We start from the raw sequence: 16,266 nt of genomic DNA, 5'->3' as shown, positions 1-16,266 counted from the left end.
AAGTTAGAGTATGTAGGAAAGAGGGAAAGGATTTCCCAGTAAAAGTAGGCATTAAACAAGGATGTGTGATGTCACCGTGGTTGTTTAATATATTTATAGATGGGGTTGTAAGAGAAGTAAATGCGAGGGGTCTTGGCAAGAGGCGTGGAGTTAAAAGATAAAGAATCACACATAAAGTGGGAGTTGTCACAGTTGCTCTTTGCTGATGACACTGTGCTCTTGGGAGATTCTGAAGAGAAGTTGCAGAGATTGGTGGATGAATTTGGTAGGGTGTGCAAAAGAAGAAAATTAAAAGTGAATACAGGAAAGAGTAAGGTTATGAGGATAACAAAAAGATTAGTTGATGAAAGATTGGATATCAGATTGGAGGGAGAGAGTATGGAGGAGGTGAATGTATTCAGATATTTGGGAGTGGACGTGTCAGCGGATGGGTCTGTGAAGTATGAGGTGAATCATAGAATTGATGAGGGGAAAAGGGTGAGTGGTGCACTTAGGAGTCTGTGGAGACAAAGAACTTTGTCCTTGGAGGCAAAGAGGGGAATGTATGAGAGTATAGTTTTACCAACGCTCTTATATGGGTGTGAAGCATGGATGATGAATGTTGCAGCGAGGAGAAGGCTGGAGGCAGTGGAGATGTCTTGTCTGAGGGCAATGTGTGGTGTGAATATAATGCAGAGAATTCGTAGTTTGGAAGTTAGGAGGAGGTGCGGGATTACCAAAACTGTTGTCCAGAGGGTTGAGGAAGGGTTGTTGAGGTGGTTCGGACATGTAGAGAGAATGGAGCGAAACAGAGTGACTTCAAGAGTGTATCAGTCTGTAGTGGAAGGAAGGCGGGGTAGGGGTCGGCCTAGGAAAGGTTGGAGGGAGGGGGTAAAGGAGGTTTTGTGTGCGAGGGGCTTGGACTTCCAGCAGGCATGTGTGAGCGTGTTTGATAGGAGTGAATGGAGACAAATGGTTTTTAATACTTGACGTGCTGTTGGAGTGTGAGCAAAGTAACATTTATGAAGGGATTCAGGGAAACCGGCAGGCCGGACTTGAGTCCTGGAGATGGGAAGTACAGTGCCTGCACTCTGAAGGAGGGGTGTTAATGTTGCAGTTTAAAAACTGTAGTATAAAGCACCCTTCTGGCAAGACAGTGATGGAGTGAATGATGGTGAAAGTTTTTCTTTTTTGGGCCACCCTGCCTTGGTGGGAATTGGCCAGTGTGATAATAAAAATAAATAATAAATCTCTGACTTTTTAATTTACGTTGAGTTTCTTTAGAGGCTCAAAAGAACACTAGGAATATTAAAATGGTGTGAGCTTCAAGCTTTGTGCCTATTGCAATTTTCTAGGATGTCTTGGATCAGTATCATCATTACAGTGCAGTGTTCCAGAGATGTGGTGCACAGTAGTATAAATGGCATTAATATTTGGAAGGTTTTGGGGCAAAACCTTTAATTAGAATTTGTGATGGTTTTGATAGCTGCTTTTTGCTGAGTGATGATTGCTTAGAGGTGAGTTGCCCAAGTGGATCCCCAGACACAACTCACATATGTAAGGCATCAGTAAATAAGGGAAAAAGAATAGTGTTAGTAGCATAGATTGGGGAATATCATAGCAAAATTTAAGACTATCCCAATAATATTTGATACCTTTTTGTGTGTGTGTTGGCTGTGAGCATTAAATATAAATTTGATGTCCATTATTAGACATAAGAATTTCTTAATTTTTTTTTTATTCCTACTTTGGTTTCACAAATTCTGAAATCTAAATGGGGACATTCAGATTTTAGATATGGTTTGTTTCCAAAAGTTATACAGAATTTTTTTTTTTTTTTTTCAAATATTAGGGATGAGTTTATTTGTAAATATCCAGGTCATTTTGTTTGTAGTTCATTAGCTATGTTGCTTAATATCAAGAGGTCTGAGCCTCATATGATAACAATTACATGTACTTTGTAATACTCTACAAGGAAATAATAAAAAATAGCATAATAACGTATTAAAATAACATTATTTGAAAACAGTAGCAACGTCAGTAATGATAAAACAGAACTCTTCCTCCATAAGCCATGAATGCCGTAAGAGACAACTAAGATGCTGAGAGCAAGGGGCTACTAAGAAGAAAAACTTTAGCATTTCTTTTTACATCACACCTCCTTGATGGGATAGTTACATTTACAGAAATATAACCATTTCTTTGTTTTTGCTAGACAGGTTTAGTACTAGTAACAGATGCAATGGCAGCAATGGGCCTCGGTGATGGGGAGCATCAAATTGGACAGCTGAAGGTCAAAGTGGAGAAACTGACAGCACGCCTTGTGGGATCTAATACTCTTGCTGGCTCCGTAGTTACTATGGATCAGTGTATTAGACATTTTGTAAAGAATGTAGGTGAGTCGTCAGTTTTAATAGTTAAGACTTTTTTTATGGTAGGAATACAGTCATAACTAACACACAAATTGAAAATAAAACTGGACAATGTTCAGTTTATCCTGGACCATTGTGTTGATTTAATAATTATCATCGATTTGTGGGTTAGATGTAAATTGTCTGGTATTGTGACATTTGTTCTAATATCAGTTTTTGTGTTATAAGGTAAGATTTTCTTTTATTATTACTATTATTATATAATCATAACTAAGCACTGAACCCAGGATTTTCTTTTAACCCTTTGACTGTCGAAAGGCCCAATCCTGAAGTGTCTCCTGGTGCTGCAAAATATTCGAAAAAAAAAAAAAAAATTTTTCTTATGAAAATGTTAAGAATATTTTTCTGATTGTTTGTCCCCCCCAAAATTTTTCCCATCAGTACTTACCGAGATATAGAGGCGTGAAGTTTGCCGAAAATGATCTGTGAACGGCAACAGTGGCGACTGCTGCTCACCCGGTAAACTTTGATTTACTTGTATTCGATGGTTTCTTTTTTTTCACTATTTTATTTTTTCACATAACTTTTGTGGACTGTGAGACCAAATTATTGTGCAATGTTCAAATATACACTCGTTGAATGTAACACAATTATAGCAAAAACACTCGCATCATTATAATGTTGCTAAAACTTGTTTACACAAACAATATAAAAAATTGTTTATTACGATTGTTCTATAATATATATATCTATGTACAATCACTGGACACTTTTCTAGAACTGCTGCCGCTTGTGGAATTCTTTGAAACATGGGTATAAGCACAATGGTATTTTACACTCCTCACACATAAAACGAGTGTCTCTGCGTTTTTGTGGGCGTTTTGTGGTATGTCCACAGACAAAACACCTCTTCTGAGCATTTTTCTTGAGAGCAGTAGCAGGCAGTGGTATGGGGTAGTGATCACCAGCCCTCAGACGAGAGGACATGTGTTGATAATTTCGTGGGCGCTGGTCTATTGCAGGTGTTGTTCCTTGGTACTTGAATATTATTTGTCTGATGACTGACAAACAAAATTCACCATATTTGGGTTTGTTCTTGGTCTTCAACTTATACATATTATAAGCATTCAGCATGGAAATGTCAAGAAGATGGAAAAACAGTTTTATGTACCACTTTTAACTCTTGCGAACACAGTCAGCAAACCCAATCTGCATGTCACATTTGTTCACTAAGTGCATATTGAGGTTGTAATCCATCACAGCTGCAGGTTTTACAATGGGTTCATTGGTCTCTCTATTCTGCTTGCCAGTGTCTACCATTTCGTGTCGGTGAACTGATGTCAGCAGTGTGACATCACGTTTGTCATGCCACCGAAATGCCATGATGTCATTGGCAGCAAACACCTGCACTTCACCTCTACGACTGCCAGCATCGAACCTAGGCATATGTTTACGATTTCCACGCACTGTGCCACACACATCTGTCATGTTCACTCGCAAGAAATCACTGAGTATAGGGCTTGTGTACCAGTTGTCAGTACAGTGGACCCTCAACCAGCGATGGCATCGATTAACGATAAATCTGACTAGCGATACATTTTAACGCAAAAATTTTGCCTCGACTAGCGCTTAAAAACCCGACCAGCGCTATTCGTTCCGTACGAGACATGTCCACTTTGGCCTGAGCGTGCCTCACTTGTCCCATGGGTGCCAGTGTTTACAAGCCAGCCACCGCAGTCGCTTCCAAACATACACCTGGAACATTTCATATTATCACAGCCTTTGTAGTGATTGCACCTGCAAAATAAGTCACCATGGGCCCCAAGAAAGCTTCTAGTGCCAACCCTACAGCAAAAAGGGTGAGAATTACTATGGAGATGAAGAAAGAGATCATTGCTAAGTATGAAAGTGGAGTGCGTGTCTCTGAGCTGGTCAGGTTGTATAATAAACCCCAATCAACCATCGCTACTACTGTGGGCAAGAAAACAGCAATCAAGGAAGCTGTTCTTGCCAAAGGTGCAACTATGTTTTCGAAACTGAGATCGCAAGCGGTAGAAGATGTTGAGAGACTTATTGGTGTGGATAAATGAGAAACAGATAGCAGGAGATAGCATCTCTCAAGCGATCATATGTGAAAAGGCTAGGAAGTTGCATGACGATTTAATTAAAAAAATGCCAGCAACTAGTGATGTGAGTGAATTTAAGGCCAGCAAAAGTTGGTTTGAGAGATTTAAGAAGCGTAGTGGCATTCATAGTGTGATAAGGCATGGTGAGGCTGCCAGTTTGGACCACAAAGCGGCTGAAAAATATGTGCAGGAATTCAAGGAGTACATAGACAGTGAAGGACTGAAACCTGAACAAGTGTTTAATTGTGACAAAACAGGCCTGTTTTGGAAGAAAATGCCAAGCAGGACGTACATTACTCAGGAGGAAAAGGCACTCCCAGGACATAAGCCTATGAAAGACAGGCTTACTCTGTTGATGTGTGCCAATGCTAGTGGTGATTGCAAAGTGAAGCCTTTATTGGTGTATCACTCTGAAACTCCCAGAGTGTTCAGGAAAAACAATGTCGTCAAGGCTAATTTGTGTGTGCTGTGGAGGGCAAACAGTAAGGCATGGTTCACTAGGGACTTTTTCTATGACTGGTTACACCATGCATTTGCCCCCAATGTGAAAAATTACCTAACTGAAAAGAAATTAGACCTTAAGTGCCTCCTGGTATTAGACATTGCTCCTGGTCATCCTTCAGACTTGGCAGAGCGACTTTCTAGGGACATGAGCTTCATTAAGGTGAAGTTTTTGCCTCCTAATAACACTCCTCTCCTGCAGCCCATGGACCAGCAGGTCATTTCCAACTTCAAGAAACTGTACACAAAAGCTATGTTTGAAAGGTGCTTTGTAGTGACCTCAGAAACTCAACTGACTCTAAGAGAGTTTTGGAAAGATCATTTTACCATCCTCAATTGTGTAAACATTATAGGTAAGGCTTGGGAGGAAGTGACTAAGAGGACCTTGAACTCTGCTTGGAAAAAACTGTGGCCAGAATGTGTAGACAAAAGGGATTTTGAAGGATTTGAGGCTAACCCTGAGAATCCTATGCCAGTTGAGGAATCCATTGTGGCATTGGGGAAGTCCTTGGGGTTGGAGGTTAGTGAGGAGGATGTGGAAGAGCTGGAGGAGGAGGACAATGAAGAACTAACCACTGATGAGCTGCTAGATCATCTTGAACAGCAAGAGGGCAGACCTGAGGAAACTGCTTCGGAGGAGGGGATAGAGAAATTGAAGAAGTTGCCTACTTCTAAGATTAAGGAAATGTGTGCAAAGTGGCTTGAAGTGCAAACATGTTTTGATGAAAATCACCCTGACACAGCTACTGCAAGCCGTGTTGGCAACCTGTACACTGACAATGTTGTGAACCACTTTAGGAAAGTCATAAAGGAACGAGAGGTACAGGTATCTATGGACAGATATGTTGTGCGACAGAAGTCCAGTGACTCTGAAGCTGGTCCTAGTGGCATTAAAAGAACAAGGGAAGTAACCCCAGAAAAAGACTTGCTACCTCAAGTGCTAATGGAAGGGGATTCCCCTTCTAAACACTAAGAAGATCAATGGTCTCCCCTCCCATCCATCAATCATCACCAGATCTGCAATAAAGGTAAGTGTCATGTAACTGTGCATGTCTTCTTCAGTTTGTGTGTATTAAAATTAATATTTCATGTGGTAAAATTTTTTTTTTCAATACTTTGGGGTGTCTTGCACGGATTAATTTGATTTCCATTATTTCTTATGGGGAAAATTAACTTGACTAACGATTATTTTGATTAACGATGAGCTCTCAGGAACGGATTAATATCGCTGGTTGAGGGTCCACTGTATATAAAATATGCCCCTTACCAAGATATGGCTCCATCATTGTTCTGACCACATCACCAGAGATACCCAGTAACTTTCTGGTATCTTCCAATGTTTTACCGCCAGTGTACACAATTACATATATCCAAAACCAGACCAGTTTTGCAAATAACTTTATACACAGAACAAATAACTTTATACCAAAGCGTTTCCTCTTGCTTGGTATATACTGTTTGAATGAGTCTTCCTTTGAACAAAATCAAAGACTCGTCAATAACAAGCTTCATGAAGGGATAAAAATGCATACAGCACTTTTGTTTCAGGTACATAAACACACATCTGATCTTATATAACCTATCGCTTCTGTCAGGCCTTGTTTTGTCTGAAAAGTGTAACATATGTAACAGTAACACAAATCTATTCACTGGAATAATGTCACTGAAAGCAGGGGTTGAAATCAGGCGGTCTGTCGTCCAGTATGTGTTGACACTGTGCTTATACACATGTGGCATAAGCATTATTGTGGCAAAGAACAGATACATCTCTGCCACAGTTGTCCCCTTCCACTGGTGTAGGCATGATCTTGGTGAAAGAATAGTGTTTGCCATGGTGTACTCAAAGTATGTATTGCTTTCCCTGACAATAATGTCCATCAGGGGTTCATCGAAGAACAACTGAAAGCATTCCAGTTCAGTGGCATTGTTCCCAAGTGTACATGATGGCCGTATTCCACTTTGTCCTTCCTTAAAGTCATGGGGACTGGGAACAAACTCGTCACCTTGCTGCCAATCCCAGATGCGGTCAGCTGGTGGGTTCTAGATATTGTTATGTGGTTGTGGTTGTGCAGGTTGTGGTTGTGGTTGTTGTGGGAGTGTGGGGGTCAGGTGAGGCTGGTTGTAGTTATGCAGAGTCAGCAGCGTGGGTAGTAGCGTGGCCCGCTGCTGGTGTCACATGACTCGTGCCACCATCACTATCACCACCACTGCCTGCTGCCTCACTTGCATCATTGATACCCATTGTAACAATATCGTCGTCTTCACTATCAGGTCTTGGTGTAGGGCTACGGGATGTGCTCCGAGATGTACTCCTTTCTCTTGGAAGAGCATATGGCACACTACCAGACCGCATGCGACGTCGTATATACTGCCGCTTCACTGGGGAATATTCACCCTCACTGTCACAACTAGAACTGCTTTCAATAACCTTGAAATCACTGTCACTATCACTTACACTGCTCACATCCGAGTCTTGTGCACGGGCAAATAGTTTCCTCTTTCGTCCTGGTACAGGTGAACATGAATGAGCCGGCCCAGCACCAGAGGTGGAAGGTTGTGGGTCATCTGGGTTTTCATCACTAATTACGTTATCCTGGGCACTTTTTTCGGTCACACCCACTTCAAAACCAGGGAATTCACTTCCGCTGACACTTTCATCGCTGTTTGAGCTAACACTTGGGAACAAAAGACCTCCAATCCGCCGAGGAGTGAGGAACTTCTTACCGCGAGGCATGGTGAAAATGGACTACCAAGATGCCGTTCCCACAATGCACTGCTGAGTCCCAGATTTTTTTCACAGGATGCACACCCACCACTGAGACCCATTCTCTCTCATGTAGGCCTACCAGCCCTCTCATGCTTGATTTGAAGCCGCTAGAATTTATGCATATAGATACGTCAAACACGGTATCTCCCATGACGTATATATACGACCGCGACAGTCAAGGGGTTAATGGGATATTTTTTATTTTTTGTAAATAAAACTTTTAACCCAAGCTTCCTATTTTTTCTTTATATAACAACAGAGGAGGGCCCTGCATATACAGCACTTTATTTTCAGTGTTTCACATTTTTGTTGGCTTTCAATTGAGCCATTGTTCATTATGTTCCATGCTTTTACTGCTTTTCCACTGTTTTCATACAAGTTGCATGAGGGAAGGGCGACTGGTGCTATACTTTAGGGTAAATATTGTATGTACTCTATATTCATTTTACTTTATCTTTTTTTTTTTATGCTAGCTGTATTGAACACTTAATATATGAGAGTGTAAACACATCAGGCATTTTAGATGTATTCAATAAAAAAAAAGCTCTTTTTCACCTGCTGGCAATTTTTGCTTACCATACAGGATTGGGAGCCTAAGAGCCGTACAGACAGGGTCTTCCTGTACATTATTTGAGGCTAAGGATATTGTATACAGTATTAATGTAGATAAACACTTTTTCATCTTATTTTTAATGTTTAACACAGTTTACTTCAACTGTACTTTTAAGCCTTAATTGTTGGAATTATGATTAAGGACATTTGCAAGAGTTACTCATAAAGATCAAAACAGGTTTAGCATTTTTCATAGGGTTAATTGTTAGCATATTTGAGGGCACTATGATTTACATGTAGATCTACATAAGCACCACTGGACCCATTTATATAGATCTTCATGAGTGACAATCAAAGGGTTAAGAAATTTCAGTTGTATAATTGAATATTATTTTTCAGGGGCAACTTTAGTCGAAGGTATTGAAGCAGCATCCCTTCACCCAGCTAGGGTTATGGGCATCGAGCATCTCAAGGGCACCCTGGACTTCGGCAGTGATGCAGATTTTCTCTTGGTGTCTGATGAGGGACCTCTAAAGGTGTTACACACTTTCATTGCTGGAGAGTGTGTCTACAGTGCACCAGATGCCCCACAGCTTACATCTACTTATCACAAACATTTCTCAGAGAAATAATGACTTTGTAAATGGTCAAGTCGGACCGAAACAGTATCGTAAGCTTCTCTCTCCTATGTGTGTGGGTTATTTGTGTATTGTTCCAGTCATGGTATTGTGCCTTTTTGTTCTTTCTTAATAGCTTGTTTCTCAGAGTTGAAAGATGTAGATGGATATTGCTTTTATGGTATATCCATTATGGTTAGAGGTAAAGTAAGGTAGTATTTGTTTTATGTAATTAAACTATATAATAATGTAATTAAACTAATATAATAATTTAATTACATTGTAATAGTAAATTGTTAAAATAATCGGCAAGAAGATTATTAATACTGTATATTATTGCCATACTGCCTAAAAGCAAAATATAATTACTGTATTGTGATAGGTATGTACAGTATTTGCAAATAGACCAATTAGCTGCTGAAATGCATGGTGCTTATTGTAGTAACATATTTATATATGTATATAAATATATACACCTACCATCCGACTTACGACCGAGCTTGGTTCCGACCAACTGGTCATAAGTCGTCAAAATGGACGTAAGGCGAACCTTACTACTGAATATCAACATCACATTTTTGTAATAACTTGATTTTATTGTTTTATTCTGGTAATTCATTTTTTACATTACTTTTTATGCTGTTAGTACTGTGTTTTATACTGTAAGGCTTAGGATAAACACTGTGTACATCACAAACAGTTGTTAACTTCCCAGAAATTTGGCATACAAAACACGGTCGTAAGTCGAGTGGTCGTATGTTGAGCAGGTCGTAAGTCGGATGGTAGGTGTACATTCTACAGAAAGTTGCAAAGGTTAGTGGACAAGTTTGGGAGGGTGTGTAAAGGTAGAAAGTTGAAAGTGAACATAGATAAGAGTAAGGTGATGAGGGTATCAAATGATTTAGATAAAGAAAAACTGTACATCACATTAGAGAGAGGGAGTATGGAAGAAGTGAATGTTTTCAGATATTTTGGAGTTGACTTGTCAGCAGATAGGTTGATGAATTAAAAAAGGTGAGTGGTGCGTTGAGGTATCTGTGGAGACAAAAACGTTATCTATGGAGGCAAAGAATGGAATGTATGAAAGTATAGTGGTACCAACACTGTTAAATGGGTGTGAAGCTTGGGTTGTAAATGCTGCAGCAAGGAGGCGGCTAGAGGCAGTGGAGATGTCCTCTAAGGGCAATGTGTGGTGTAAATATTATGCAGAGAATTTGGAGTGTGGAAATATCAGGTGGTGTGGAGTTACTAAAAGTAATTGTCAGAGGGCTGAAGAGGGGTTATTGAGGTGGTTTGGTCATTGAGAGAGAATGAAACAAAGTAGAATGACTTGGAGATCATATAAATCTGTAGGGGAAGGAAAGCAGGGTAGAGGTCATTCTCAAAAAGGTTGGAAGGAAGGGGTAAGGGAGGTTTTGTGGGTGAGGGGCTTGGACTCCAGCAGGTGTGCATGAGCGTGTTCATTAGGAGTGAATGGAGACGAATGGTATCTGAGACCTGACGATCTGTTGCAGTGTGAGCAGGGTAATATTTAGTGAAGGGATTCAGGGAAACCGGTTGTTTTTATATAGCCGGACTTTAGTCTTGGAAATGGGAAGTACAATGCCTGCACTCTAAAGGAGGGGTTCGGGATATTGGCAGTTTGGAGGGATATGTTGTGTATCTTTATACGTATATGCTTCTAAACTGTTGTATTCTGAGCACCTCTGCAAAAGCAGTGATAATGTGTGAGTGTGGTGAAAGTGTTGAATGATGAAAGTATTTTCTTTTTGGGGATTTTCTTTCTTTTTTGGGTCACCCTGCCTCGGTGGGAGACGGCCGACTTGTTGAAAAAAAAAAAAAAGGTACCATCCGACTTACAGCCAAGTTCGGTTCCGAGAAACCGGTCGTAAGTCGAAATGGACGCAAGTTGAACCTTACTAATGAATATGAACATCACATTTTTGTAATGACTTTATTTTATTGTTTCATTTTGGTATTTAATTTTTTACTTTACTTTTTATGCTGTTAGTGCTGTATTTTATACTGTAAGGTTTAGGATAAACACTGTATACAACACAAACAGTTGTTTATTTCCCAGAAATTTGGCATAGAAAACAAGGTCGTAAGTTGAATGGTCGTATGTCGAGCAGGTTGTAAGTCGGATGGTAGGTGTATATGTATACATATAATTTTTTTTTTCAACACATCGGTCGTCTCTCACCGAGGCAGGGTGACCCAAAAAGAAAGAAAATCCCCAAAAGGAAAAATACTTTAATCATCATTCAACACTTTCACCTCACTCATAGATAATCACTGTCTTTGCAGAGGCGCTCAGATACGACAGTTTAGAAGTCCCTCCAAACTACCAATATCCCAAACCTCTCCTTTAAAGTATCAAGCTCATTGATTTAAAAATAATTTGAGTTATTCTTACCATAATAACTTTAATTCATTATAAATGTTCATAAATACTGTTTTTATGAATCTGAATATTTATCTAGAAAAATATAATAATATACCAAATAACATAAGCATTGCTTATAGCTTTTATAGAAAAATTTAATATAAAATAGAAAGACTGTATCTCTACAATTTTTTAAAATTTTGAGATAGTGCTAATATATTGGTGTGATCTCGTTCTTGAACGTGTCTTCACTTTGCGTCGATGCTACTGTTATGAACTGTATAGTATTAACTTCGTTGATAATTACTCTTAGTATTTTTTGTAAGATCTGTGATTAATATATGTATAAGGTAGGTAGTCTAATAGTAATTTACTTTGAAATTTCAACTTAAATTTATTGTAAAGCTGGCTCTGTTTTATAATAGAACAGGATTCTAATGTGATTACCGATTTGTAGCTACAGGAAGAGAACAACAGCTAGCTGCGAAGCACCTACAGTAAGAGAGCTTGGCTCGTGGTGTCCCATCTTTGTGTGATCTATCATAAATGTTTTGTAGTATCTAGTGGTTGTTGCAGTTATTTCATCCTCTTATATTATTCCTTTGTCCTACCACTCTGTGAAGGAAATGTTTCTAGTATCTTAACAACAAATCTTTAATTTATAGTTATGGCCTCTTGCTCTGCTTGTTTATGGGGTTAGATAATTTTTATTCTCAGTTCTTTCTTATTGTTTTATAATTGTAAATGTGGTTATCATACCTCCTTTTTTTCTCTCAGTTAATGATTATATATCTAATGCTTTCAACCGTTCTTCTTAATATTTTAGCTCTGGGAGCCATTTTATAGCTTATCTTTGGACTTTTTCTATTTTCTTAACAATCATAAAGCACTAAACCCACTAGGATCATACAGTACTGCTGGACTTTTCTAGCTTCTGATAATGCATTTTCTGCTCTACATCTGCAATGTACAGCACTGTAGTGCTAATAGCTTAACACCAGTTTGCTACATCAATTGTGACCCTACCCGGTCTTTTCTGTAGATGTTTTCTTCTCGTTACCTGCACCTTTTTGTCTTACACCTTTCTCACTCTTGTCATGTAGCATGCAATGACTTGCACGTTTAGTGCTTTTCAAGATAATTACATTATGTCCGTTACAATTCAGGACTCTTGCTTGGTGTATTCGCATGCCTTCACTTGTTTCAGAATGCAGCAGAGACTGGGTGATAATGGAGAGGAATAAGTTGTGTACAAGTGTAGAGTGCTCTAGTTTAATTAGTGGTAATTGAATTTTGACATAAAGTACTGTATTAGCAGGAATTGTAAGTTTTATTTGCAGAATATAGTTCATATGTAGCATTCTTACCAGTAATATGACGTAAAGAACAGTTGAATTTTTACAGTATGTAAAATTGTTATTCTTCATATATTAAGGATACTGTATGACCAAATTTGTGCTAGAAGATTGTACAGTACAGTTCATTCATTATTTTTTATTTGTATCAGTATACTGTACAGTTTGCCTACAGCATAAATCATATTTGACACTGAAATGAATCTCGTATAAAACTTATTGAAAATATGAATTCTTCAGACCTGTTGTAAAAATGAGAGATTGCAGATAGTTATACAGTGGACCCCGCTTAACGATCACCTCCCAATGCGACCAATTATGTAAGTGTATTTATGTTTGTACGTGTATGTTTGGGGGTCTGAAATGGACTAATCTACTTCACAATATTCCTTATGGGAACAAATTCGGTCAGTACTGGCACCTGAACATACTTCTGGAATGAAAAAATATCGTTAACCGGGGGTCCACTGTATAGATCTTTCAGTTTTATAGTGCCAAAATCAAGAGATCTTAAACTAAACACTGAAAAGTTGGATTTGTTTGTTGTGAAATAAATAAAGAAATATTGTACTGTATAATGTTTTTTTGCATATTAACGAGATATTCTTGAAAACCTGTTAGCACAATGTGTGTTAACCTTAATACACAACTAAACGAGGTAAGCATAGCAAACTTTCTCACAGCACTGATGAAATTTATTTGAGATTATTTGTTTATTCCCAGTAGTGGTACTGGAGCAGTGAAGCGTGTTATGTAGTGGATAATGTCAGCCTCTCAACTTCCAGTGTTAATGGTGATACCCACAGTAAGTAAACTTAATCTAGCACACTTGAGACAGGTTGTGAATTATTTTTTTATACAAATACAGTGGACCCCCGCTTAACGATCACCTCCAAATGCGACCAATTATGTAAGTGTATTTATGTAAGTGCGTTTGTACGTGTATGTTTGGGTGTCTGAAATGGACTAATCTACTTCACAATATTCCTTATGGGAACAAATTCGGTCAGTACTGGCACCTGAACATACTACTGGAATGAAAAAAGTTCGTTAACCGGGGGTTCACTGTACTGTGTACTAGTTTCTCAAAGGGTATGACAGAAGTGTTGGGATTGAGTACCGGATGTTGCAGTCAAGAGGGCCATCTGAATTGTAATCTCAGCACACTTATGACAAAATAGCAACTGTATGAATGTTTCCTTTGCATCACCTTGGTTACCTTATCTTGGTGAAAGATGACTGTCAAGGTTAAAATAAGTAATATCCAGATGCTCTTAAACAAGTGATGTTGGAGTAGAGCTCTCAATTCAAGGAACTGGAACTACCCTCTCCTTACTTAGATCAAACATGATTTTATATCATAGGTATAAAATTATAGGTATAGGTATTGTATTACCCCCTTGGGTTCACTGTCTCCATAAATACAATAATGTAGATGAAAGGGAATTCAGAGTTTTTTGTTTATGTAAAATAATTAATACTTAAGTTAGTCTCAATTCCAATTTTTAGTAAGGATATCTTAACTGCTGTTTATAAAACTACTCCATTTATATGTTTCTTTAGTGAACTTTGAACAAATGCTAAGAGTAACTAAATCCATTATATCATTTTATAATTTCATAAGTCCAGCATTTTTAAATACTATATTTACTTAACCTTCTCCATGGGGAAGTGGAACAGAATTCTTCCTCCATAAGCCATGCATGTTGTAAGAGGTGACTAAAATGCTGGAAGCAAGGGGCTAGTAACCCTTTATCTTATGTACATTACTAAAGTTGGAGAGAATTTCTTTTTTTTGGGGGGGGGGGCTGGGGGGCACCCTGCTTCGGTGGGATACTGCTGGTTTGTTGATGATGATTTACTTGCATACCTGATGCAACGCAGCATTTACTCCTTGGACGATTAGTACTACGATATATTCATGGGAAAGTGCTAAAGCCTTAGGAGTCATAAAATGCCTAGGAAAAGAGAGGTAATCAAGTATGATCCAAGGAAGGAACTCCTGAAACTTGAAGTGTATGGGTTTTTCTTGTACATAAGATATAACATTAGATGAACTTTCTTGCCAGCAGACCATTTCACAACAGTTAAAAACTACAAAATAGGTTATTTTTTTATTCAGCATTTACCAGTTACAATAACAAGATTATGATGATAATGATATGATAATGGCTATAAGGACAGCATGTATTATGAAAAAATAAGCATATAAAACAAAACAATACTAGTCATTTTATGTATAATATGAGCCAGACCAAAAATAAAATGGTGATATCACAAACTTGGGCTTTTTAGACGTTTCTTCTTTTAAAGTATAATAATCTGTTTAAACATTCTAATGCTCAAAGTAGGAATGCTGTATGACCCTTGTGGGTTTAACACTTTGGATTATTATTGTAAACACTATTAGGAACTATTAGCTGTAAAGCACAGATTTCTGTCATTTAATCAATAAGTTTATTAACCCTTTCACTGGCTATGCTGTAGTACTACACGATGAGCTCAGCTCACTTAGATAAGCTGTGAGTGGTAAATTTGGGTCTAGGTATGAGAGATTGGGTTGATGTGGCACGTGCGCACCATATAAAAAAAAAAAACTGCACTATGCAGTGTATAGATAAAAAAAAAAAAACTTTGGTTTACAACACCAACTTTGCAGTTTATTTTTGTATGGTTTTTATGGTTGTATTCTCGGTTTCTTGGTTCACATTTGATAGAATGGAAGATATATTATAGAGATGATTTTGATTGGTTTTAGGAGTGAAAATAGGTTGAAATTGAGCTCAGTGTAGTGGAAATGTTCTATTTTTGCCGACGTTCAAGAGTAAACCAATCACATCACGCGTCCAGTACACATCAACTGGTGGTTCTAATATATTATTTTTTTTATTATCACACCGGCCGATTCCCACCAAGGCAGGGCGGCCCGAAAAAGAAAAACTTTCACCATCATTCACTCCATCACTGTCTTGCCAGAAGGGTGCTTTACACTACAGTTTTTAAACTGCAACATTAACACCCCCTCTAATATATGTTCATGAATGTGCTGATATTTATACAATTATTACAATATTGCATAAGAGTAAATCTTCCACATTTTTGTGTGAATAAAAAATAAAATGGAATTCATATATAAAGCCTGGAAATATAACTGATGAACAGAGGAAATGTTAATTTAGTTCCAGGAATGCCTGCATTGTTTATTCTGGACCCTATTTTGAAGTTGGAATATTTTAAAATTATGTGAAATTGGCCAAATTACCAATTTCTGATCACTCTGTTGGGCAGTTAAAATAGTTGACTGGGTGATCTCTTGTGCTAAATTGATAAAATGGCAAGACATACTAGCAAAATAGCTAAGAATCTGGTCAGTTGGAACAATGTAATTGGCCTAAAATAGGACCCAAATTGGGCAAAATCGCTGATGCATAAATATTGCCGGCACAGCAAAATTCACGAAAGCATAATTTTGTTAATTTTCGATCAAGTTTCGTACTTTTTTTTATTACCTTCAGAAAAACATTATCTACCACGAGAAAAAATTATTTTTTTTGAAAATTCTTGGACACTGTGGACAAGTTTCAGATCAGAGGTCTGGACAGTGAAAGGCT

The 16,266-nt window shown here is 38.2% G+C and overlaps 1 protein-coding gene across 3 annotated transcripts; it reads left to right on the top strand.

The window, feature by feature from the left end:
* Positions 1 to 2,198: 2,198 nt before the first annotated feature.
* On the top strand, positions 2,199 to 14,432 carry LOC128692829 (N-acetylglucosamine-6-phosphate deacetylase; the record flags this gene model as incomplete). 3 transcript variants are annotated; one of them, XM_070080778.1, is given in 3 exon segments in its annotated part: positions 2,199 to 2,375; positions 8,697 to 8,967; positions 13,382 to 14,432. In XM_070080778.1, coding segments are annotated over 2 exon segments (410 nt in total), but the record flags the coding sequence as incomplete, so codon positions are not given.
* Positions 14,433 to 16,266: the final 1,834 nt, after the last annotated feature.

Source organism: Cherax quadricarinatus, unplaced genomic scaffold (genome assembly GCF_038502225.1).
Source record: "Cherax quadricarinatus isolate ZL_2023a unplaced genomic scaffold, ASM3850222v1 Contig948, whole genome shotgun sequence".
Taxonomy (NCBI): Eukaryota; Metazoa; Arthropoda; class Malacostraca; order Decapoda; family Parastacidae; genus Cherax; species Cherax quadricarinatus.
Note: the sequence above shows the minus strand (reverse complement) of the source record. Positions and strands in the feature narration are given on the sequence as shown.